At 46.0% G+C, this 23,005-nt stretch overlaps 8 protein-coding genes across 8 annotated transcripts in view; 4 read left to right on the forward strand and 4 right to left on the reverse strand.

Annotated features, from left to right (window-relative positions):
- Nucleotides 1-239: 239 nt before the first annotated feature.
- Nucleotides 240-2,605, forward strand: PADG_04740 (catalase A; the record flags this gene model as incomplete). Its single annotated transcript, XM_010762053.1, has 3 exons — nt 240-473; nt 538-850; nt 903-2,605. The coding sequence occupies 3 exons, from the start codon at nt 240-242 to the stop codon at nt 2,603-2,605; spliced, it is 2,250 nt and encodes a 749-aa protein (XP_010760355.1).
- Nucleotides 2,606-3,474: 869 nt separating this feature from the next.
- Nucleotides 3,475-7,752, reverse strand: PADG_04741 (uncharacterized protein; the record flags this gene model as incomplete). Its single annotated transcript, XM_010761822.1, has 3 exons — nt 3,475-3,969; nt 4,119-4,717; nt 4,797-7,752. 3 exons carry the CDS (start codon nt 7,750-7,752, stop codon nt 3,475-3,477), a joined length of 4,050 nt encoding a protein of 1,349 aa, XP_010760124.1.
- Nucleotides 7,753-7,953: 201 nt separating this feature from the next.
- PADG_11818 (uncharacterized protein) lies at nt 7,954-8,389 on the forward strand (the record flags this gene model as incomplete). Its single annotated transcript, XM_010762235.1, has 2 exons — nt 7,954-8,071; nt 8,250-8,389. 2 exons carry the CDS (start codon nt 7,954-7,956, stop codon nt 8,387-8,389), a joined length of 258 nt encoding a protein of 85 aa, XP_010760537.1.
- Nucleotides 8,390-12,345: 3,956 nt separating this feature from the next.
- Nucleotides 12,346-13,321, reverse strand: PADG_04743 (uncharacterized protein; the record flags this gene model as incomplete). Its single annotated transcript, XM_010761823.1, has 3 exons — nt 12,346-12,384; nt 12,503-12,883; nt 13,214-13,321. 3 exons carry the CDS (start codon nt 13,319-13,321, stop codon nt 12,346-12,348), a joined length of 528 nt encoding a protein of 175 aa, XP_010760125.1.
- Nucleotides 13,322-15,462: 2,141 nt separating this feature from the next.
- On the reverse strand, nt 15,463-17,453 carry PADG_04744 (uncharacterized protein; the record flags this gene model as incomplete). Its single annotated transcript, XM_010761824.1, has 6 exons — nt 15,463-15,551; nt 15,662-15,808; nt 15,867-15,916; nt 15,986-16,349; nt 16,445-16,925; nt 17,121-17,453. 6 exons carry the CDS (start codon nt 17,451-17,453, stop codon nt 15,463-15,465), a joined length of 1,464 nt encoding a protein of 487 aa, XP_010760126.1.
- A 1,000-nt stretch (nt 17,454-18,453) lies between these two features.
- Nucleotides 18,454-19,685, reverse strand: PADG_04745 (uncharacterized protein; the record flags this gene model as incomplete). The annotated part of the gene is made up of 5 exons (XM_010761825.1): nt 18,454-18,581; nt 18,645-19,060; nt 19,147-19,298; nt 19,367-19,519; nt 19,599-19,685. 5 exons carry the CDS (start codon nt 19,683-19,685, stop codon nt 18,454-18,456), a joined length of 936 nt encoding a protein of 311 aa, XP_010760127.1.
- A 766-nt stretch (nt 19,686-20,451) lies between these two features.
- PADG_04746 (uncharacterized protein) lies at nt 20,452-20,932 on the forward strand (the record flags this gene model as incomplete). Its single annotated transcript, XM_010761826.1, has 2 exons — nt 20,452-20,601; nt 20,759-20,932. The coding sequence occupies 2 exons, from the start codon at nt 20,452-20,454 to the stop codon at nt 20,930-20,932; spliced, it is 324 nt and encodes a 107-aa protein (XP_010760128.1).
- Nucleotides 20,933-21,374: 442 nt separating this feature from the next.
- Nucleotides 21,375-23,005, forward strand: part of PADG_11819 (GTPase-activating protein GYP7) — a gene marked incomplete at both ends in the record, with an annotated part of 2,778 nt that continues 1,147 nt past the window's right edge. Inside the window, 3 exons of the mRNA XM_010762236.1 lie at nt 21,375-21,521; nt 21,634-22,834; nt 22,914-22,994. Of these exons, the coding sequence (XP_010760538.1) occupies nt 21,375-21,521; nt 21,634-22,834; nt 22,914-22,994 (1,429 nt within the window). The remainder of the gene's footprint in view (nt 21,522-21,633; nt 22,835-22,913; nt 22,995-23,005) is intronic.

Here is a 23,005-nt window from a genome sequence, read left to right on the forward strand (position 1 = left end):
CTTACGTTTCTGTAATCGAACAATTGAGTTCACCCACCCCAAACATTTGAGATACATGACGTCGTGCCCTCCTTACCCTTCCTCTTTTGCCTATTTAATATAGCTTTTTGCCTCCTTCTGGGGTCGATCCGAATAATTTTTCGAATGAATTTATAACCTCTAACAAAACGCAGGGAGGAAGGAAAAATTACTAATAAAACTTCTTAAAAGTACGACAACGTTTTCCCACGTCGCGCACCATGGCTAGCAAGGCTACAGAAGGATTACGGAAGATCCAGGAGATTATGGAAAGCATGCATCCTGGGAACAAAAAGGTCGCAGACCTCGCCCGTGATACCGTCGATGTCCACGCGCCTGCTCCTTTCACCACCGACCACGGGACCAAAGTCAGCAATACTGACAATTGGTTGAGGGCTGCATCCGAAAACCAAACTGGCCCGTCGTTGTTGGAGGATCAGATTGCTCGCGAAAAGGTCTTGTCCTGCCTTCTTCTCCTCTTCAGGTTTTCTGCCCGCTCAATGCTAACCGAAGCACTAGATCCATCGGTTTGATCATGAAAGAATCCCAGAGCGTGTTGTGCATGCTCGAGGAACAGGTGCCTTCGGTCACTTCAAGCTTGTTGAGAGCGCAGAAGACGTAACTTCTGCCGGCGTGTTAACTGATACTTCACGGACAACTCCTGTTTTTGTCCGCTTTTCTACCGTCCAAGGTAGCAAAGGCAGTTTCGATACAGTCCGTGATGTGCGTGGTTTCGCCACCAAGTTTTATACGCAAGAAGGCAACTGGGATCTTGTTGGCAATAATATTCCTGTCTTTTTTATCCAAGATGCCATAAAATTTCCTGACATAAGTAAGCAATTGATACCTTTTTCTTCATTGAGTCGGTGTTTATTTATCATCAGTTCACGCTGTCAAGCCGGAACCGCACAACGAAGTCCCTCAAGGGCAAACTGCCCACAACAACTTTTGGGACTTCGTTTACTTGCATCCTGAAGCGACCCATATGTTTATGTGGGCCATGTCGGACAGAGCAATCCCGCGATCTTACCGTATGATGCAGGGATTTGGCGTCAACACATTTGTTCTTGTGAATCGTCAAGGAAAACGACATTTCGTAAAATTCCATTGGATGCCAGAACTTGGAGTCCATTCACTCGTACCCGATGAGTCTTTCAAACTCGGAGGTCAAGATCCGGATTACCACCGCAAAGATCTCATGGAGGCAATTGACAACAAAGTCTACCCGAAATGGAAATTTGGGATCCAGGTGATTCCTGAGGAGAAGGAACATGAATTTGAGTTTGACATCCTTGATGCAACTAAGATATGGCCTGAAGACTTGGTCCCCGTTCGATATATTGGAGAGATGGAGCTCAACAGGAACGTGGACGAGTTCTTTCCACAGACCGAACAAGTTGCCTTCTGCACCTCCCATATCGTCCCTGGAATTGAATTCTCTGATGACCCTCTACTGCAGGGCCGTAACTTCTCATATTTCGATACCCAAATCTCCAGACTTGGTGTCAACTGGGAGGAACTGCCTATCAATCGTCCTGTGTGTCCTGTCATGAACCACAACAGAGATGGCGCCATGCGCCACAAAATAACTCAGGGAACCGTAAACTATTGGCCAAACCGCTTTGAAGCCTGCCCACCCACGAAGCCCGAGGACGGCGGCTTCGTCACATACCCTCAGAAGATAACACAGAACATTAAAGCTAGAATGGTGAGCAACAAGTTCCGCGAACACATTAACCAAGCACAATTATTTTACAACTCCCTTTCTGCCTACGAACAGCTCCATATTCAGAACGCCTTCTGTTTTGAGCTAGACCACTGCGATGACCCGGCCGTCTACAACAGACTCGTCGAGCGACTTACTGAAATCTCCTTACCGCTCGCACAAGCTGTCGCAATCAAAGTCGGCGCTCCAACACCACAACAGGCTGGACGTCCCAACAAAGGTCAAAAAACCATTAACCTCAGCCAAGAATACATAAACGAGCGCCAGCTTTCTGTACCCACCATCAAGGGGCGAAAAATAGCTATCCTGATTGGTGATGGCTACGACCCAATCGCCTTCGCCTCTGTCAAAGCTGCGGCAACAGCCATGAACGCTCTGCCCATCATAATTGGTACAAAACGCCAAGCCATCTTTGCTGACCACGAAGATAGGGAGACCGGTGCAGGCGTAATTCCAGATCACAACTATATCGGCCAGCGGTCTACTCTCTTTGACGCCACGTTCATACCAGGTGGCTCGCATATCAAGGAGCTGAGCCGGCTAGGCGCTTTTAGACATTGGATTGCAGAACAGTTCGGACATTGCAAGGCCATAGGTGCTACAGGGGAAGCTGTGAATCTTATCGCCCAGGTTCTGAACAGCCTGCCTGGTCTGAACGTTGCGTTGGCCTCATCTAGCGATGTTGTCGAATGTTACGGCGTTGTCACATCAAGCAAGCTGCACGAACCCCACAGTTTGACAGAACGGTTCAAGTTATTCCCTGAGGCGAAGGATTTCCTGGGAAAGTTCCTGTACCAAGTTTCACAACATCGGAATTATCAGAGAGATATGGTAGGATTGACTAATCAGGTTGCATTTTAATCAGGGGGCACTAGGTATTGTGGGTGATTGGAGAATACTTCAAGAAACCCTTCTAAACACCAACAAAACATAGGGAGAAAATTTTGTTTGATTGATTCTTCGTATGTCTTTTTGAAAATGTGAAATTGTTCTCTTGATGTTTCTGTTTCTCAAAACTAATACTGGTCAACAACGCCAATCTTCAAAAATCACAATAACAACAATAGGGTTGTTTAAAGTAATTTATGAAAAACAAAATTCTTCCATAATATAGTTAGTAATTCATCTATATTCAAATTTTCTGTGAAAAGTGAAGATTAGTGAAAAAGCTAGTAACTACTGACTACTGCGAAGTTGGAAAGGAATCATGTGAAATAAATCAATTAGTAACTTCTGTATCTACATGTACACGCACACAGAATAAATATACACAGATGAGCAGTTTTGATTTAAAGATATACTCCGTAAATAGATGGTAGATATATGATGTTCAATAAATTAAAGTTAGGTAGGACACAAATTTCAAAAAGAAACACAATTATATCATAAGGAAAAGTAACAATTGGTATATGGGGTATATATAAAATTGAATAAGCGGCTATGCATAGGGGAGGAGATGGTGCATGTGGAAGAAATATGATATATAAGAAAAGGCGGTCCGCTGATTATTAGGAGCAACGAGAGAAAATGGAGGGTTGCAAATCCCATCATTCAAAAAAACAGTTACAAGCAACCCAGCTTCAGCCGAGCAAAGAATCATATGAACAAAAAGAAGGATGGCTTTAATGAAGGAAAGAGCGAGCAAGTATTCGATGATAATATGCCTTGGAACATAAGGAAATAGCAAAGTGATAGAGGCGTTGAAATCTCAAACCCTGCTTTCCACCAACTCACGCCCACCTCCACACTGGCCGCCACACACCACCAGTGTTATAAGTTTCCAGTCCAACCTCCATGTTATTCCGCCCACACGGTCCACTCGCAGTAGCGCCTCCGAAGCCGCCGCTCATGGTAGATCTGCTATCAATATGGGCCGCATCTGGCACTGTGGTCGACGACACTGCAGAGGGATCAACACGACCACCGCTCTGCAACAGCAAGTTAACGGCAGCAATAACGTCCAGTGACTCGCCCGTGTCTGTGCACTTCAGCGCCCATTTGGCATCCGCTTCACTGAAGCCCAGCTCCTTGACCATCTTGTACATGGCCACGTCAGCAGGGTCGACGATTAGAGGCGTGTGCGCGGCATAGCGGCCGCGGGATATATTCTCCTGAACGGACTCGTAGTTGTTGCAGACTTGCTGCGATTTTGGGGGGTGTTTGGGTTGTTGGTGAGGGTGGACATGCGAAATCGATGACGATGATTGGGGTGGCATGACCTGGTTCTGGTGTGGGAGATTCAAGGGTTAGGCTTGGCCGAGGAGGAGCCGAGGGAGGGACGGGAGGTTGCGATATCCCCTTGATAAGAGGGGAATCAGAAACAATGGGTGTGTTTTGAATACTAGAACAAGCTCCCTGGCGCCGATCTTAATACTGTATCGACTGAAAGAGGGAAGAGTGTTTGAATGATGGGAACTTGGCGAGCGTTTCTTCTATCGGCGGGATCATTACGACCGTCCAGTCTCTCAATAACGGCTGAGAAGTTGGAGATTGGCCTCTCTTCCTTGAAATTTGTCGCTGGAGGTACAACATTTTCACCAATTGACAAATCAGAACTTTGCGATGCGTTGCGCTTCCGGCGCAGCTCAGCAGCGAAGCCAGCTTGTCGTCGACGATTGAGGTTGGTGTGTTGTGATGACATTGAAGATGAGGAAGATGATGAGACATTGCGAGTGTGGCGTCCATGTCTTAACTTGGGGTTAGGGGAATATGGCGCTGGTGAGTTGGATTTGGGCGTTCCAAACGAGATGGGGGTTTGTATGGTTGCTATTCTTGACTCATAAACTTGGGAAATGGCTTCCTTGAAGAACGACCTTGGAGGGCCACCCTGGGTTGTGTCTGGGGCTGTCCATTTTGTCCACCCATTAGATTGTGCTCTTGCAAATAGTGTTTCAATAGGGGCATCTGGGTTGATGCTAGTGAGAGCAAGGATAGCGGAAGGCCCAAGTGTGAGAATATACTGAGTCCAGCTTTCTGTTGTTTTATGTGAGCAAGACTGCAAGACTGCATCAAAAAGCTAACTTCAAAACACATGAAAATTGTCGTTGCTTACCTAGCAGAGACTCCTCTCTATCAACATCACCAGACTCCACATCCAAGCCATCAAAGATTCCAAAATCGCGAGCTTCCTTACATTTACCATGGAACACTTGCAAGAGAACACCAAGACATGTCCAGATCTCCATCATATCGTAGAGCTCTGTTGATGACAATCCTCCATGATTTCCTTTGCTAAAGCCAGGAGGAGCATTGAACAAAACACTGTGTACTCCCAGAGGATATTGGACGACCATAGTGGTGCCGCAGCTTTCCGCAGCAGCTAATGGACCGCCATTGAGCCAGTCAACTTGGGCAACGATATCATCTTCCCTACTCTTTCCACAGCCAAATAGTTTGCAGAACGTCCACACTCTCCAGAACGCTTCATCGATCTCAACGCAACGAACTTCATCTAATCCTGCCAGCGCTCTAGTTGTATCGGGTCGAAGGAAATTCTCGCAGCGGACAAGGACGAGAGATTTCAAAGCGACCATAGTGTATAGATCTCGCGTATAATAATAAATGTACAAGTTGGGTGTGTACTCAGGAACAGGCATGTCCATATCTCCTGTTTCGTCGCCCTCTATCTCCCAGGGAGGGCATATCTCACGCAACTCCCATGCCGCCGGAGACATGCGGAACAAAGTATCTTTGATAAGAGTCAATGAATGTTCTCTGAAGACTCTGTAGAAGGTCTTGTTAATAACCGAAAGGTTGAACAAGTCCTCGAGGTTGTCGATTTTTTGCATGATCTGGTATATTATGGATTTTGCTGCCTCACTGGGAATTTCTTGGCAGAGAATGTCCTTGGACCCCGCATGTTGGCTGGCTCTATATCTGTCGTGCAGGGCGAGAGTAGACGAAGGGTTTATCACTACGTTATCGCCATTACTAGAACATCGATGGCGCGAAGGCTCTGGTTGCGACAGCCGCGGATCAATCCTGTCGAGCGCTGCCATGATTCGTTCCCTTGGACTTTGGTTGTTGGTGTGGTGGTGTTTTTGGTCAGTCGGCGACTCCATCACAATGCTGAGATTCACAGGCCCAGAAATCGGCTTGGCACCCAACTGTGTACGCAGACGGGGTAGACGAAGCCTGAGACTGCGCTCGACACTACCTGTCCGCGCCTTGGGACGACTCATTCTTTCAATGGACTTCGCATCATCTTTGCTGTTGTTGCTGGTATCATCTTCGATATTGCCACTATTGCCATTTGCGATATTCTGTGGGTTCGATGGAGGCGGTTGCGGAGCCCGCAATTGCGACTTATGACTCTTTTCAATCACCGCAGTGCCAAACGGCACCACCTTAATCTTCTCTTTACCTGTCCAACTCTTCTTCGACGACAATGTGAATGAAGCGTGTATCTTCGTGTCCAGCGAAGAGGCATGAGGAGACAAAATGGAATGCGAAGGCGACCTTTTCCAGGACGGGTGCTGTTTCAGTGCTCTTGATGAGCTAGCTATGGGATTCCCAGAAATTGAGGTGCGTTTCCGTCCCAATTTCAACCAGATAGAGCTCTCATATTTAGACCCAGTTAAAACAGAAAGCTGTTCCTCCAAGTCAAGTGTAGCCGTGCGCAGGGATGGGGAACTGGATTTCGTACTGGACTTCGAAGCTCGGCTAGAAATCGATTTTGTGAATACGTTGCGTGGAGTATGTGGCCCATGATGAAGGCCTGAACGGCGGAATGCTTCGTCTAAAATATCGAGATCGGATGGCCGTGGAGCTAAAGGCAGGGACTGCGGTTTGCTAGTCGGTTGGATTAACCGACCAGCGTGAGGAGAGAGCCCCATGGACGCTCGTGAGGTGCGGCGGATCGAAAGTGGCGGGATGTTTATCGTTGGGTCAGGAGGGAGTGGCTTATCTCTCGAATGCCTGTTGCTAAACTTTTTCTTGAACGTTGGATTGCGCTTCAGATTTGGTTCGTCGTCAAACACTCCAGCAGCAACGGGAGATATTAGCGAATAAGCCCTGCTGCCTCTAGAAGCCTCTGATGTGTCTACTGCGTCGGATTTGTGAGGGACATCAATTGAGCATACGCTTGATCTAGAGGAAGACGGACTATTGGGAGGTGAGGCACTTCCATCGAAATCAGAAGAGGTGGATGAATTATCAGTTTTCCGAGTTCGGGCCACGGACAGGGCCGCTTTGTTCTTAAGGATATTTTCAAAGGAGGGAGGCACAAAAAAACGCTGAGGCTGGGGCATGTCTATTGACAAAGTTGAAACAATGGGAAAACCGGCGGCAAAACTCATATCTTCAGAGAAGGCTGGGGTAATCTGCCGCTGAGAGGAGCTGATAATTGGTGATACGGTCCCACTGGTAAATGGTCCATGAAAGCCATGTTGGGTGTCAATATCGGAGACCTTCGAGGCTGACCGATCCCGTCCAGGATGGTTGGGTGGCTGGTTAACAGCAGGGTAGTGGGTTCGACTGGGATCTGAAGTGTGCCTTTGATGTGCCAGTATCGATGACGAATTCTGTGCTTGAGGGATATTTACGGAGTTTGGCCTACCAGACATAGAGTTCAATGGCTTTGTCTTTATGTCAGGGACAGGCATTCGTGTTGATATCTCATCAGGGAGCCATACACACTCCAAAGCATGCGCATCTGGGAATTCAGGAGAATGCTGTTTCTGAGTCCACTCCAACGAGGTATATACAAGCGAATGAGTGGGCTGTTGCAGCCCACCAGCCTCTGGTCTGTTAACCCGTTGAGAATTGACTCGCGTATCCATGACTAACATGTCAATGGACTTGGGTTTCAGAAGGCTGGTTGATTTAGTCTTGCGCTTCGAAATGACGTCTTTCGGTTTCGCCGATGTAGGAAAGCTCTCTATCGAACGAGATGCACGCATGGGCCATCTCATTTGCAGCGTAGGCAATATAGAACGAGATTTCCTTTCCTTGGTCTTTATCTCAGGAAGAGACCCGAAATCACCGGCTGGGCGAAGGTTAAATGACATGGTTATCGTTTAAAAACCGTGCAATTCCACGCTCTGTTCAAATAGAGTTCTCAAGTTTTAACATTTCACTTTACACAAATAAACAAAGCATACTTTGTGACTGTGGAAAAGGCGAAATAGTGGGACCAAAAATTGCAATGAACAAAGAGGTTCAACTGTTTGAGCAAAATAATAACTCATAGTAAGCCATCGCAGGGGATTATGAGCCTTTTGCAAACGTACCTTCTTGATCCAACAAGGCGAGAAAGGGAGTTCGATGCTTCAGGATATCAGGAGAAAGAATTTTGTAATGGCATTCAAAAGATCGCAAATGCCCTTGGTCTGGAATCAATGGATTTATGAGGAAATTCTCCTCCCTTAAACAAAGAATGAATTCCAACCGGGCATGCGTAAACAATGAAATGGGAATATGGGCTAATTTCCTTTATTCCTCCTCTAAATTCCCTTGTCTTCTTTTCCACATTCCAAACTATTACCGTTTGCCTTCGCTCAACCAGATACGAGGTTGGCATGTAGTAAGCAGCTCATGTCCGGCAAATGTAATGCAGAATTACTTCAACGGCTGCAAAAGGAGAATACCCCCATAGGAGGCAAGACTGAGAAGTCAACGAGTGGAAGAGCCAGAGAAGAGTGGTAGGGAGGGGGTTGAACTCTGTGTATATGTATTGTTCAGAGTCTGCTAAGTGGGTTGGGGACGGGAGCAGGCGCAGCACCTACTAAAATACGGGGCCACTCAGACCGGGATAAGCAGCTAACCCGGTAGGTTAACTAAATGATCAAAATAAGAAATAATCCTGCATACATAATTACCACTCACTCTCCCTGGATTTTCGAAAGCGGTTATGGGAAAGCGGGATTTCACCAAATCGTTCCCAGCCCCCCGCCCCAGCTCCCGGATTCCGCCAAAATCAGACCAACGTAAAGCCCAACCAGGAGAGAGAGGGGAACAGAGAGTCATACAGCTGACCCCAGCCTGTTGAAGAGTGCACAAAAGGGCGCCCCGCGCCAAGAGTGCCTGCGCAAGCTCCCACGATTGCTAACCAGGTGCACTCGCACACCATGTCCCTGTTGGCATTCTCGGGTTTGTGGCTTGTTTAAAACCGACCCCAGTGGTGTTAGGGCCTTGGTTTGTTGAAGAGCAAGCCAATATCACCGAGTGTGGCGCTGCCTACCGTTGGTCACACCTAGGAACCGAAAGGACGGCATGAGAGTGTGCCGGAGTCTTGCGGCGCTCGATCACTGGTGAGTTCGAACTAACAAGATACATAATTCGTGGTTGAGGTTGGCTCCAACTCGGTAACTAAAATGGTGTTTTATCCATCCGTAAATTTAGCCGAGTATTCTGACGAACCTGGCGGGGTGTAAATTAGCAGCCGGATGCCCTAGCACTGTCATCAATCACGGGTGCGGTTACGTTCGTGATGCTGAGATTTAACGGGGGTGAGTGTTAGAAATAAGCAACCCAGCAAAGCTAAACATTATGTATGCTGGTGATGAAAATATCAAGTCAGACTATCGTAGATCCCTTCATCAGGCAGACCGTGTTTCCGAGTTGACGACAATAATCTGGTGAAAACATCGTTTAATTCACACTGGTCGCATGTTTAAGGCTGGATTGTGCTTCAGTGACTAATAATCAATGAGGAGATACTCTACTCTTGACTCTCGCAGCCAAACGACCCGCAAACAAAACACGAATATTACCATCAGGTAAGAATTAAGCACCACGATGCTTGTCAATAATAACGGCATAATTCCAATCTATTTTAGAATGGGACCCTGACTTTAGATTTTGTACTTCTTTTTCTGCTAATGCGTGCCTTTTCCCGCATCCAGCAACTTCGAACTTTCAGATCATTCAACGCCTCCTCTCATCCGCGTACAACATCAGGTTTGTCGTGCCACAATTTTGTTTCATGGCCGGTATTTCAATCCACTTTCAAAACGCAGCTTTTGAACAGAGTAGTTGACTACAGAATGCTGGTGTTTGGGCAAACACAACAAGCCGGCTTCTTCAAACAAGAATCCCGGACTCCCCAGAAGTCCCAGTCGAGGCATCATCCACGATCAAACATCCACTGCTTTAAGCATGTTTACCAAAGCGTCCATATTTCTTGCTGGTTTCTCGTTTTGGTCCTTGAAGCATATTGAGAGTGGAGAAGCGCTGCCCCTGCGTTCAGGCTCTGCCCAACGTTGATTCGTGTCCATCATCAAGCAGAGTCAATAACGTATCGGCTGACTCATTATTTTCCCAGGCCAATCCCAACTGTCCATAGTCTTTGATTCCAATGGAATTCTGAGGTTTCCGGAAAGGTAACTTGGAGGATGTTCCTCCCCTTCGTATTGGATCAGCCTGAAAAGTTATTTTGCGTATAGTTATCTATGACCGACCTGTTTCAGTACATGAAATTCCCGCTTCGGTCTCCCTGGCTGCCGGTCGGCCTTTGTGTTCAGTGGTGGTTTGATCATTGCTAATAGGAAATCAGGTATGAGAAATGTGACCGTCAAATGAGGGACCTACCCCTTATCAAGGCCAATAACAAAGGTATTTGCTGTTTACATGTAGTTATTTATCGCCGTTTATCTTGGAATGATCATCTTGCGAAAATGGGAGATAAGGCCCGAACGTGAAACTCTGACAACTTTTATCGGGATATAAAACAACTCCACCCCTCACTACTCCGTATACTATTCCACCTGCCTGGGGGGGGCTTGGATACGATACTGGAAGAGGCGGGATCACAAAACGAAACCACACCTACTTGACGCCCACGTGGGAATTGAGTCAAACGCGCGAAGGGGTGCCTCCACTTTCATTGGAACCAATGGGGACAAAATAGAGCTGCTGTCTTTAGAGGCGAGATAAGTTGGCAGTTAACGTTCGATGGCAGAATGTTAATACCCCCACCTATCTTTTGGGACGCGCAACGCGTTTAGTAAAACACTTGGGATTGGATCAATGATCTAGTTACCGCATCTGGGCTTAAGAAGGGGATAATCCTTGGACTCCAGTGAATCTCTGTGCGAGTTTCTTCATTAAATTAACCCACCTTTTACCCGATATATGCGCAAAAATCTCAACATAATAATTTCTTCTTCGACACATCCCCGTTGAGCCCTATATACACAAATTACCGCAAGAGGAAAGATGGCAAGGGGTGAACATCTAGTTTATTCATCAGTATTCCCTAGGGAAATCCTTAACTTTCTTTGATTTGTCTGGGCAATTTAAAGTAATTGAGCTAAACAAGGATTAGCCAAACCTTAACGTCTTGGAAAAGACTAAATAGATGAGAGTCCCCATCCCCTGGTCATTGATCGGCGGAGCGGTCGTGTTAGCTTGCTTCGGCTTAGTTTCCAGCAGGGCCGAGGATTTATTAATAGGCATCCTTGCAACACAACAAGGCTGAGAACCCGTAACATTAGAGATGGAAAGTTCGCCTTTTATCAAGTCAGAGAGATATCATGGGACGCATATGGGCTGAGCTTGATACATGGTACAGTAGGTACCTGATTGGGGGGGGGGGAGGATACTGTTCGATGCATGCGATGGTATGAATCCATGAATCGCAGGAAAATGAGCAATGTGATGAATGATTGTGTCCTGGATAAATGTGCTTGTGGAACAGAGGCACCCACGTATATTATTCAGCATCTGCAGGTTTGGACCGTGCAAACGCCTTGAAGAGGATATGGCAGATTCTCGTGCCGCATGGAAAGAATAAATGGATAATACCAGCAATTTTTAAATCACTTCAGCCAGTAAGTCCGTGGAGAACAGCGCAAAAGAAGAAAAGACAACAAGAGACAGAATCGAACACACTATCCTCTTATGCTCACCTGGGCAAAAAGTGTAGTAAAAAAGGGTGGCTCATGTGCCATTGGGTAAGGGTCTGATTGAAGAGGGCTTGAATGCAAGGGCAACATACTTGAACATGCATATTCATACCCACGGAAATTTGCATTGTCCCAGGGATACCAGGCATGGTAAGCTGATCTCCCAGATCCCAACTATCCCAGTAGAGCTATAATTAAACATTCAAAAAAAAAAAAAAGAAAAAAAGAAAATATGTGGTACAGAAATACGCCTACATAGGCAGCATTAAGGAGATCAAGATCTAACACAACAATTATCCGTCACCCGGAGATTTCAGCGCAAACCGACAACTGGAAACGGGATGAGCCACACAACTAGTCAGTTCAATGTCTGAAGAACTGATTTTTCAGTCCCGTTCCCCACGGGGTTCCGAATGAAACCATTTTACCTGAAAAGCAACGATAACGGGGTCGAAAGTTAAAAAAAAAAGTGCCACAAATGAACCGAACTGGATACAACATTTCCTGCAGCAAACCACTCATGCTTCATGGGAAATATGTGCAACGGCGGAACAAAAAGGAGCTAATCTCAGGAATTATTTAGTTCCCAAACTAAGATGTATGCACCAGAGCATTCCAAATAAGTTCCCCGCCAGAACTCGCTTCTCTGGTGGAACTACCGTGAAACTTATCACCGAGACCATTGGCCAAAACTTCAGTCCATCCATGATGATGGGGAAGAAATCCTGTTCGTTTAACATTAGCCTTTCCGCTCCTCTATTGAAGCATCCCGAACATTGTCCCATAGTCTGCTGCCTACTGGGCTAGCGTGAGATCCGGACAGGTAAAAAATGTTTCGGGAGACAGTCGTTGATGCGTTATATATTTGTAACAGACTTGTTAAAAAAACAAACCACGGAAGAGCATAACCTACTTTCATTAAGGATTGTTTGATTGCAGTGGTATCTTGTCCATGCAAGACGGAGATGATTACTATAAACGCAGCTGAACTCCATGCCGCCCCAAGTGTCTGGTCTATCAGAATTTTGATAACGGTATTTCGAATATTCAATTTCTGAGTGGATTTTTCTTCTGCGTTACTCCCCGGCTGATAATTTTCGTCCAAGTTGCCTGCCAGGCTTGTAACCCTTTTATCCTTGCCTGCAACTGATTTCAGATTGCTAGGAGAGTTAGAATTGGAACATCCTGGAAACGTAGCTTCGAGCTGATCCTGCCAGAGGACCATGAGGGGGTTTGTGATCATCGTGCACGCCATAAAGCGGATCAACTGAATAGGGTCAATGATGAGCGGAGACTGTTGTTCGATGTGTGCAATTTTACAGAACAATCATTTGGGTTAGCTATCGGGATAGTGCTTTGGGGAGTTTCCATTTTCACACTAGTGAAGAAGTTTAAGAGCATTAAGATTGAAAATAATCACATTAGGAATGTTTTGGGTGGGAAGCACAACTTTGCGGGGCGGGGAGAGGGGGGGGGGGGAAATAAACATGAGAGCTGGACAGGGAAAGCCAAACGGAGATAGGCGACAACACACACAGAGGTATACAACTAAGGTTAAATGACGGTAATTCCGGAACCTTCCAAAGGAAAATCGACAACTGGTTCTAGAGTTAAGAAAACGTACCCCATGTTTGTAGGCCGAGACTACTTGCGCTACCACGTTTGAACTGCCATTCATGAGAACGGGCCCCAGGGTTGACTTCAAGACGGTAGAGATTGAGATTGGAGACATGATGAGGGTTTGACGTTTGAAACGGGCGTGAGAACCGCTGGTGTAACCAGAACCCTTTGTCTCGAGCAACCTAAACTTGTTCAAAAAAACTTCGTTTGACAGATCCCTTGAGAGAGTGGGAGGGATCAGTTTCAATGTTACATAGCGGAACAAAGTTGAGGCCAAAATTCACAGAAGCAAACCCTCACCTTTGCAGCACTGGGGAGATCCTCAAACAACTCACCAACCATGTGTGAGCAAGGGTCAAGGCTGTGTCCGACGCAAATTTGAGTTGGCTAAAGCAGAATTCCCTTCCAGCCACATGTCAGGAATCAGAAAATATCGGATTTAAGAGTCGCCAGGCAGGGGATCTGGTCTGCGACAATTTTGCGGCATTTAAGGGTTCATGTTGAAGAATTTAATTCCTGTGCATGGGCAGCGCATTAACTATGGGTTTAATATATACCCGTTTGTCTCTTGAGGCTCTCTCTCTCCAATTCTCCACAGTTGCATACAACATGCCCAGACCAGCGAGAGTAGCCAGCTGAGAACAATATAAGTTTAATATTGAGGGGAGAGTGGGGTGGTGGGAAGGGGGGTAAGAAGCTCTCCGCGTTGGCGAATTGAAGATTCCGGACATGGCTGACCAGGAAATGTAGTTATGACCTTTGTCTCAGCTTGCCAGTGAAATACATAATGAATACTTCGTAACTCCACAGTGACCAACTATACGGCATAATTGCGATGAGAGATCTCCTAAGCCACGGTATAGGACTGCTGTCGAACCGCACACAGAAAGATCAGAAAATAAAAAAAAAAAAATGTTTTACAATGTCCCTATTTTTTCGTCTACAATTGCCCCATTCTAAATGGACGAAGATTTCAGCCGGGCGCTGCAATTGGCCAACAGGTTAAACACAGCGTCCAGCTAGGCCAAGAGTGGGTGAGATTTGTCTCAATCAACCTCAGGACAAAGCAAAAGCTATTACCCAAGGTCCTTTGTGCCATTTATTTAGATGCCCTGGCTAATACCTCTTTCATTAGCAAGAGACAGGAAGATATATATGTCTGGACCACTGCGGGACCGGGAAAAACAAGATTATGAAGAACAAACCTCCAAGATATATAAGATTAGAATAAATTATGGATATACGGAGTACCAGGCACTCAGAAAAGTGTCCAATGTTCTAGAGTGGCATGGTTGGAGCCAGCATAGTCCAAATGTAACTCGCGAAAGCCATTCATATTGCTTCCCCAAACATTGTTTTCCGGTTGGCATGATCTCGGGGTACTTCAAGTATGTGGGCGGCCCACCTTGGGAATAACAATTGTGACCTAAAATATGTACTTTAAGAACGGGGTTGTCCAGTAGATCGATCGTAGGGACATTCACATGGTCTGCTTCCTGTCGGGACGACTTCTAGCTCCACATTTCTACGTTTCAGGCGTTGATTTGGTTCTCCGGAGCCCAAATTTCCATCGACGGATCCAAAAACATTAATATAGAAACGAGTGTTTGGTTACTCCGTTTCATCCGCAGTGTGCCTAGCGACGTGCCATTATCTCCTCAGAGAACCTTTTTTAACTTAGAATTTCTTGTCAATTAATAACGTTCACGTTACCCGACCATCCCCAACCCGACGATGCGATAAAAGATAAACAATGTATGCTCGCTCTTGGGTCTCGCGTCGTCTGAAACCTCTCTCCCCAGAGGAATAACGAACAAGAAAATGAAGGTGAAACGAAAAGGTGAAAACGTAGTTAATCTGGAAGTTGGACGCCTATCGACAAATCTCCATTTGGCCATTCTCCTGGAGAGGTTTCCCGCATTGGCTTGTGCGATGTCGTTGGACGACGTCCAAAGGTAAACACACGTCCCGTCCCCATCGAGCTTATTTTATCAAGTGTTTACTGTCTACCGTTTCTTAGGGGTCGAACGATTTATAAAGCTACCAAACGGAGTACGAAGTATGATATCCTGTCAACGAAATGCCTTTGTCCCATTTATTAGCTTATTTTGTCTTCGAAAATCAAACTCTCCCATTTCAGATAAATCGAATTTGAAGATTTCTGTTCTATATTTTATTTGTCTCCGGATCTTATCAAGCTTCGTCAAATCCGGGAGTGCCGAGTAACGGCCTGAAAATCACCCAAAGACCCTCTCACCAATCAAGGGGGTCCTTGACCCTTGTTTTACTGAGACCCTTTGAACAACCGGCATCTTCAACAAAGGCTTCGAGCTCTTTGCATACTAGACAGAAGGTGAAACAATAAGCATTTACTATTTCAAATGCCACAGCCGGAGAAGTATATCATGGCCTTCATGTTGAGGACCGAGGCAGGCATATGAAACAAACCTACATTCATTTGCTCGCTTGTATTTGTCGCTGGTGCTTGACAGTTGGACAGTTGGCCAGATTTCTTCCCCCTGAACCCGCTCGAGTGTAAGATGAGATTTTAAATTTGAGAGGATGAGCTCTTGCAATGCGTTGTCATGCAAACGGGCTTCTGGGTAGAAGCCAGTCAGTATTCTATCCTGATGTGCTAGAATTCATGGGATACATACCAACCATCCCATCTCTGAGGCTGAGTTGATTGTCACAATCGGTTTTGCAGCTTCGATAAAGCACTGTCAGCTCTAAAGCAGTGCTATATGACTCCTACCAGCTCTCCTGGGTGCCATACCTTCCAGGGGCATTCAATGTCTTGTAAGCAGTTTCCAGTTTTGCTATTTTCGATGCAAACCAAGGTTTTATATCCGCTACCACCGCATGCTTTCTGTCTGCGTTCCGTACTGCAAAGTGTTCGTATATATCACAGCGGACGGATGAGCGGCCTACGTTCATCGGCACTATTGAAACAGAAAACCAGATGCCCCCTTTCCCGGTAACATGGATTGAAGAGGCAGGGAATACACCCAGGTTGGTATATCGGTATCTGTTTTGATCCCTGCTGCTGACACTAAACATCGATTGGAGAACTGAACGTAAATTTCTCGATTCTTGGTTCGTTCTCGCTGAAGAGTGATTATTATCATGCATGTCCAGGACTGAACCATGATCAGCTCTCTTCTTGGATTTTTCAATGCCTTCCTAGTTCCAGAAGGTTCCTATACTGCAAGGACCTTGATAGCTCCAGACTCACCAGCCAATTTCCAATTAAATCTCCCTTCAACCTCCCACCCATCGATCCGTGAAGACCTCCTCGATATTCGATTCGCATTTGCAAATCTGTCGATGGCATGAACCTCAAGTTCAGGCTCGGCCACGTCATTACGAGCATCCAAATTCACAAATATAAAACCATGTTTCGTTATCCTCGTGTGGATCTCAAACAGACTGTTCTGAGACTTGTCAAAACCTTCCAGGCATTCGAACTGTGGCGCTTTGATCAAGTAACCTTGAGTATCATAACTCCAGCCATGATATCTGCACCCTATCACAGTCGTCGATCCCGATTTCTTCCTTGAGATGACCGGATACGCTCTGTGTCGGCAGACATTGTGAAAAGAACGGATGATGCCATCTTTCCCTTGAATGAGGAAAAGGGGGAAACCGCATATTTCGAAAGCGTGATAGTCTCCCGGTTTGACGAAGAGGCTAGTGTGGGCGATGAACAGCCATGCCTGTTTTTAGTCTGGTTACTTTATCAGTTTTCCTTTGGCTGAGTGGGACAAGACTTCAGCTAGAGATTCATCCCCAATATTCCAGCTGTCGTCACGTTCAACATCGTTGGGATATATGTGTTTGGGACGGGCTTCTTTGGGTTTTGATAAACCGAACACATCCAGGCAAACTCGTGGAAGTATACATTCCCTTACCTTACTAAAGATCGCCCGTCTTTCCAACAGAAACACCTCATCCCCCGTCCACCAGCCCTCGGGAAAATCAGATTCTTTGGAAACGTTTATTGAAGATGATTCCCTAATTTCCGTCGCATCCCAATCACTGATGGTGGTAACAGTTGCCGGCTGAGCAACCTCTATCAAGAACGAGTAGAGAGAGGCAAGTGGACGAGCCACTGGCCATGACAATAAGGATTTCCTTGATAAATTGCCATCTACCGGCGTCACTGCGAGTATGACAAGGAGAATAATCGGGATTGAGCCGAGGACGTATGTTGTTGATAGTAATGAGGTGAAACATTCCATCATATTAATTCGATAATACCACTCGCGCAGGGTGTTAATACGTAGAGTATGTTACTGGGACGAGGGAATCTTAATATATGGGGTTCATTGCGAGAACCCCTTCCTGATATTTGTGCTTAAGAATTCCAGCAAGCATGCGACTTGTCATCTAACTAAATAGCGGAAACCAGCTGCATTCCCATCCCACTGCAGATCGTCTTTCACCGTCCTCCTATCCGTGTTTTCCTTCCGCATGCCTGGTTTTACTTAGCTATCCCTTTTTTTATTCCATCAAAAGCATCCTTACGGAGGCGATAAGAGTAGATTCCTCCGCCACCCTGCATTTTAAAACCCTTATTATCAATCACTGAGCAAACAAAGTAATGGATGTACTCTGGATACCAATCCAAATAGTTCTTTACTTTTATTATTATTATTATTATTATTATTATTTGGACCCGATTCTGATTGGATGCCCAAAATATTTCCCAATCAGGCGAGAATTCCCATTGACCAGATCACTGGCTGGAGCTAGGTTTATGAGCTTCGGCAAACAGCCCCGCATGACCAATTAGTTAGTTAGTTACTTAGTTGGCGAGATGATTTTAACTCGGGCCAGCCGGCCGCAACGACTCTCAAGCTGGAACGACAGCTCCATTGCATATCGTCATTTTGTGTGGCGGGGAGGAAGAGTGCTAGAGAGGGACAGATCACAGCGAATGCGGAGGGTCTAGACTGTCTGGGATAGCTATGGATACGTGGGACCTGTCAAGTACCTTGCTTGATACCGGCGGGCTACGTACGTGGGTTTAAAATAGTGTAACATCTTCCCCTCCGGCTACTTCTCTAGAGTCACTGTTTAAATCCATATGTGTCTTTAGAGGTAGGGTTCCAGATAAGGAAAATATAATTGTATGTAAGTTAACAGCTCTTGTTGAAAGATTTTTATAGCGTACGTAAATATTTCACCGAGTACCAACATAGAGAAATAGGCGAGAATGTCTGTCTGCTGACTGGTGGCTAGCTATAGAGTGCTTTGGCACGATTGGGCCAGGTCTCCGGGTCCATCTTCCACCGCCTCTTCCGAAGCCATCTTATGTTTCTCAAGCTTGTACTGCTCAGTAACCAGGCCGAAAACGCGGTTTTGATAGTCTGCAAATGCGACATCAGCCTCGTATAGACCTTGTTGATTTATGAGCCTGAAAATTGACTCACATATGACTCCGGTTTCTTTAACCGGATTTAGGATTCCCTCATTATATACACCGTTTTGCAAGTTCTCCTGCGCTCTTTCACAAAGCTCATAGTCTTCCATGGCCACTTGACGAACAAATTTGAAATAATCTTCAAATTTGTGGCCTGATTCGAGGTGGTAGTAATCGAATTCCATCCTAGTAACTTTTGGATCCTCGGTTGGGCAAACGCGGAACGAAGACATTCCCCCACCGTACACGTTCAACGTGCAATTGGGAAAGAAATAGAGGAAAAGTCCATCATCCGGCTTCTTCGGGTCGGCGATGTGTTGAGAAAAGTTCAAGTGATTATGCACCGAATAGAATGTGGGAGGGTAATACACGGAAAACGAAGGGTGAGTATACTGGCAATGCAAACATTCTTGATACCCGTCCACCCTGTGAATCATATGTTAAAACGGGCGCCAGTGGAGCGTGGGGGTGGCAAGACATGCATTGTTTTCCAATTGAAATTCCCTTCATACTTGATGCTTCGACGGTAAGGGAGCCGGGTGAAGTCTACTCTTGCTATAAGAGGCTCTAGGTCGGGGTAAAACTCATAAAAATCTGGCGCCTCCTGTGATATCCCGGCGAACAGTAGTCCCGTCGGTGTAAGATGGCTGGGTAATTTCAACCCCTTGACAAATTAAGAAACAAAGATCAACACCTGGATGGAAACAGAGCGACACTTGTAATGATCCTCACCGTGCCCTCATGAATCACTTCCAACTCTTCGGGTGTAGGGAGAGCTGAAATACCATATTTTCTTCGAACAAAAAGACGTTCCTGAGCAATTTCATAGCGAATCTTGGGGTCAACTCCGTTGAAGCGTGTTACCGGACCAAGGAGATACCATGACTATTAGGTTAAATATATAATTTCAGCTAATGTCAGTTTTACAGGTGCAAAATGTCAAAAGCTGTCAAAAGCTGCGCACCTTCAGAAACACAGCACGGCGCTCAAGATTGTAGAGGGGAAGACTCCTATACCACGAGGCAGGAAGAGTTCTTTGGAATTCCGCCATTTGAACCTATTGTTTAAATATCAGAGAAAATGGATGAAATCCACGCATTTAAATAACACGTCGGAAAGGGGCTTATTACTTGTGTCAAAACTCCAGTTAGGCCCACGTCCATCGACTCATGCGGATGTCAGGGTGAGTTCCTTAAAAGGGTTGTCAAATCCGGTGTAGGTAGACTCATTTCCACGAGTTAAACATCACTGAACCAGCGATATATAAAGGAAAATATGCGCTAATGGAAACGTTTCTACTCGATGGTTGAAATGTGTGACCAGAGATCTCTGCTTGGTATAGAAGCTCAGTCGTGGGACAAAATTAAAGGTCATATCAGCTGTTCATTACCAGCTTTAGGTCGAATGTGGCAATATGCTGCGTTATTCATTTCTCCAGAACGGGCTATATTTGAAGTTATATCAGGCCGTATGGTTTGTTGGCAAGTTTCCTTCACTTCCACCATTCAGGATATTTTTAGCCCCAATCAAGCCGAATTTTAACATCTCAGGTTTGCTCGTCAGGCAGTGTGATTGGGAGGATAGGAACCGCAGAGGAAAGCGAAACAAAAAGCGCTAGTAACTGCTGGATGGAAAAATGAAGTATCGAGACGACGAATATCACCTCAAATGGGGGGCCCGTAGCAATCGGTAACCCCAGAAACGTCGAAACAACCCAGGTTCAAATCGCAAATTTCATCCGCTATGTTGGTCATTTAGGTAGAACAAAATGATTCCATGTCTCCATCTACTTGACTTGCTAACTCCCGTAAGGCTACATGCGCGGCAGAAGGTGTGTACAGAAGCCAATTGGTAAGTCCCAGGGAGAATTCCAGATGCCGAATTCGGTTGAAAAGGTTTTGGCATTCACAAGGGTAGAGAAACGTCTTCGAGAAGTCATCTATCATCTTCGAATTGGGGGTATCGCGGTTATATCTTTCGCATCATGACTCACAGGAGAGAGATTACTCTGCCTCAACTGTAGCACTCCGAGGTTGTGCTCAGCGCTGACTAGAAGTGTTGCCAGCCTTCTCCTGTGGAGCCTGTCTGCTTCATGGGGGGCAACCTGACTGCAATATAAAGCAGGCCATCCATCATGATAAGCATTCTCAATCCTCAGTGATCAAACTCCGTGATCTCCTCGAGATGCCTCCTACAACTGTTGTACAAGAGAGTATATCTTCCTTCCACAGAAGCCAGCGCTCTCTTTTGCAGGTTGCTACGTCTTATATATGGCAAGGGGCAATGAAACGTCCGTAACAGGATTTGCAAAATGTCCTCCTATCACATTTCATGCCCCCTTTGGAATCTTTCAGTACTATCCACGGGGTTGATCTGTGGATGAACTTCCTCAGGAAGACCGATACCCCCTGGTAGATAGATATATTCATATTGATATCACGTGAGACTTCATCGTTGCGTGCCAAATCCCAATATGGACTAGCCCAGCCCTAATACTTACGTCAGTGCCAGATATCATTAACTAACTATTAAACTGGTTTAACTGGTTTATCCCGTCCAGGCATCTGCATTATCCGGTCGGCTGTTCTAACCGTTTGAATAAACCATCGTCAACATTCCGATATGCTCATGTTCTAATGGCATATCACCACTGAGTTCGAATACCTAGCCTATTCGGTTGAACTCAACAGTTCACCATTTCCCATCCTGTCTATTTCTAGGGTGTATCCAACTTTTCAGTATGGCGGGGTCATCCGCCCGCCTGACGCCCCCAGCATCCCCTACAGCTTCCTTCTACGATGTGAGCGACGACGAGGAGGGCGAATATAACACAATTACCCACACCAGTACGGGTAAAGGAGTAAAGCTGCTATTCTCCAAAAGCAAGGTATGAATACCTAACCCGTTTGTGTGATGAAATCCAATTGGCCCTGTGCAAAGTTGGGGGGCTAAGCTCAGATATGGGAGAAAAGTCGATCTAACATGGGCTTTGAATTTAGGTCTATGTGCACCCTACACCTTCATCGAAAGATAATCTACCTGGTTTTATCGCTCTCATACAACAAAAGCCCGTTTCTCGTAATGAACGCGATCATTCTGATTCTTCCTCTCATAGGCCCAGGGCCGACGCATCTTCATACCTGCTTGCTTGGGTTCCAGAGTCTTCTCTGGGAGATGCATATAGCACCTACGTAAAGGTTGATTTGTCCAATAGTAGCTCTCCTCCTCTCCAGTCGTATCTGGTACCACCGCTTCCCACTACGACTTCTGCTCCTGGTTCCATCGGCCTATATGCGTTTGCAGTTCCTCTAAACCAAATATACTCGATAATAGTTCGCCCGCCAAGTTTGGGTTGGTGGTTTGGTAGCTTGGTTATAAATACACGAGCCGGTGACAGTTTTCCAGCTCTGTTCTTCCATGACACGGAATGCGAATCTACCATTTTGCAGAAGAAGAAAAGGACAAGGGAGAGTTTCGATCCTTTTGGTGAAGATGGAAATATGTTTTGGGGTGGCGATGAGGTTCTAAGATGGCTAAAAAGATACGTAACAGTGGAGAGATCTGGTGCAGATCCCAGTGCGTTTCTTATCAATCCGTCGGAGGAAGATAAGTTGTCCTTCGGCCATCCCTTGACTGTCCATAAATCACAACCTTCGCAGAACGGACAAGGCGGAAACCAGAGAGATGGCGGCATGGATCCTTTCACTCGAGTGCTGAAAGAAACACGGTGGAAGGTCCTAGAGCAGCTCAGCAAGATCACCACCTTTACCAGAAGGACTGCACAAGATATTGCAGATAATCCAAAAGTTCCACCTCAGGTTAGACGCCTCATGAGAAACCCCGAGATCATGACTTTACAAGAAGAGTTTGATAGTGCTAGGCTGTATCTGGCACGGTGGGCAATGGGGATCTCTGAGCAGAGCGAGCGTGAGCGAAATCAGCGAATTTGGACAGCAAGAGACATGATGGAAATGGAAGAGAGCTCAGTCGGTGAATTCGAAATCTTAAATATGGAAGCAGCAAACCTCTCTCTTGCAGACAAACGAAAACCAGTAACCATGGAAGAATGGAATGGTTGGTTTGATCCTACGACTGGACATTTACAGATTACGCCAGACGAGGCTAAGGAGAGGATTTTCCATGGCGGCCTTAATCCAAACGATGGCGTTCGGAAAGAAGCTTGGGCTGTTCCTCCTGGGAGTGTACTCCTGGGAGAGTAATGCTGATGAGCGCAATGCCATAATTAATTCAAAACGGGATGAATATGTACGCCTCAAAGGAGCGTGGTGGGAGAGATTGATAGAAGGAGTCTCTTCCGCGGAGGAACTTGAATGGTGGAAGGAGCAGAAAGCTCGAATAGGTTTGTTATAT

The sequence above is a fragment of the Paracoccidioides brasiliensis genome (genome assembly GCF_000150735.1).
Source record: "Paracoccidioides brasiliensis Pb18 unplaced genomic scaffold supercont2.5, whole genome shotgun sequence".
NCBI classification, from domain to species: Eukaryota; Fungi; Ascomycota; class Eurotiomycetes; order Onygenales; family Ajellomycetaceae; genus Paracoccidioides; species Paracoccidioides brasiliensis.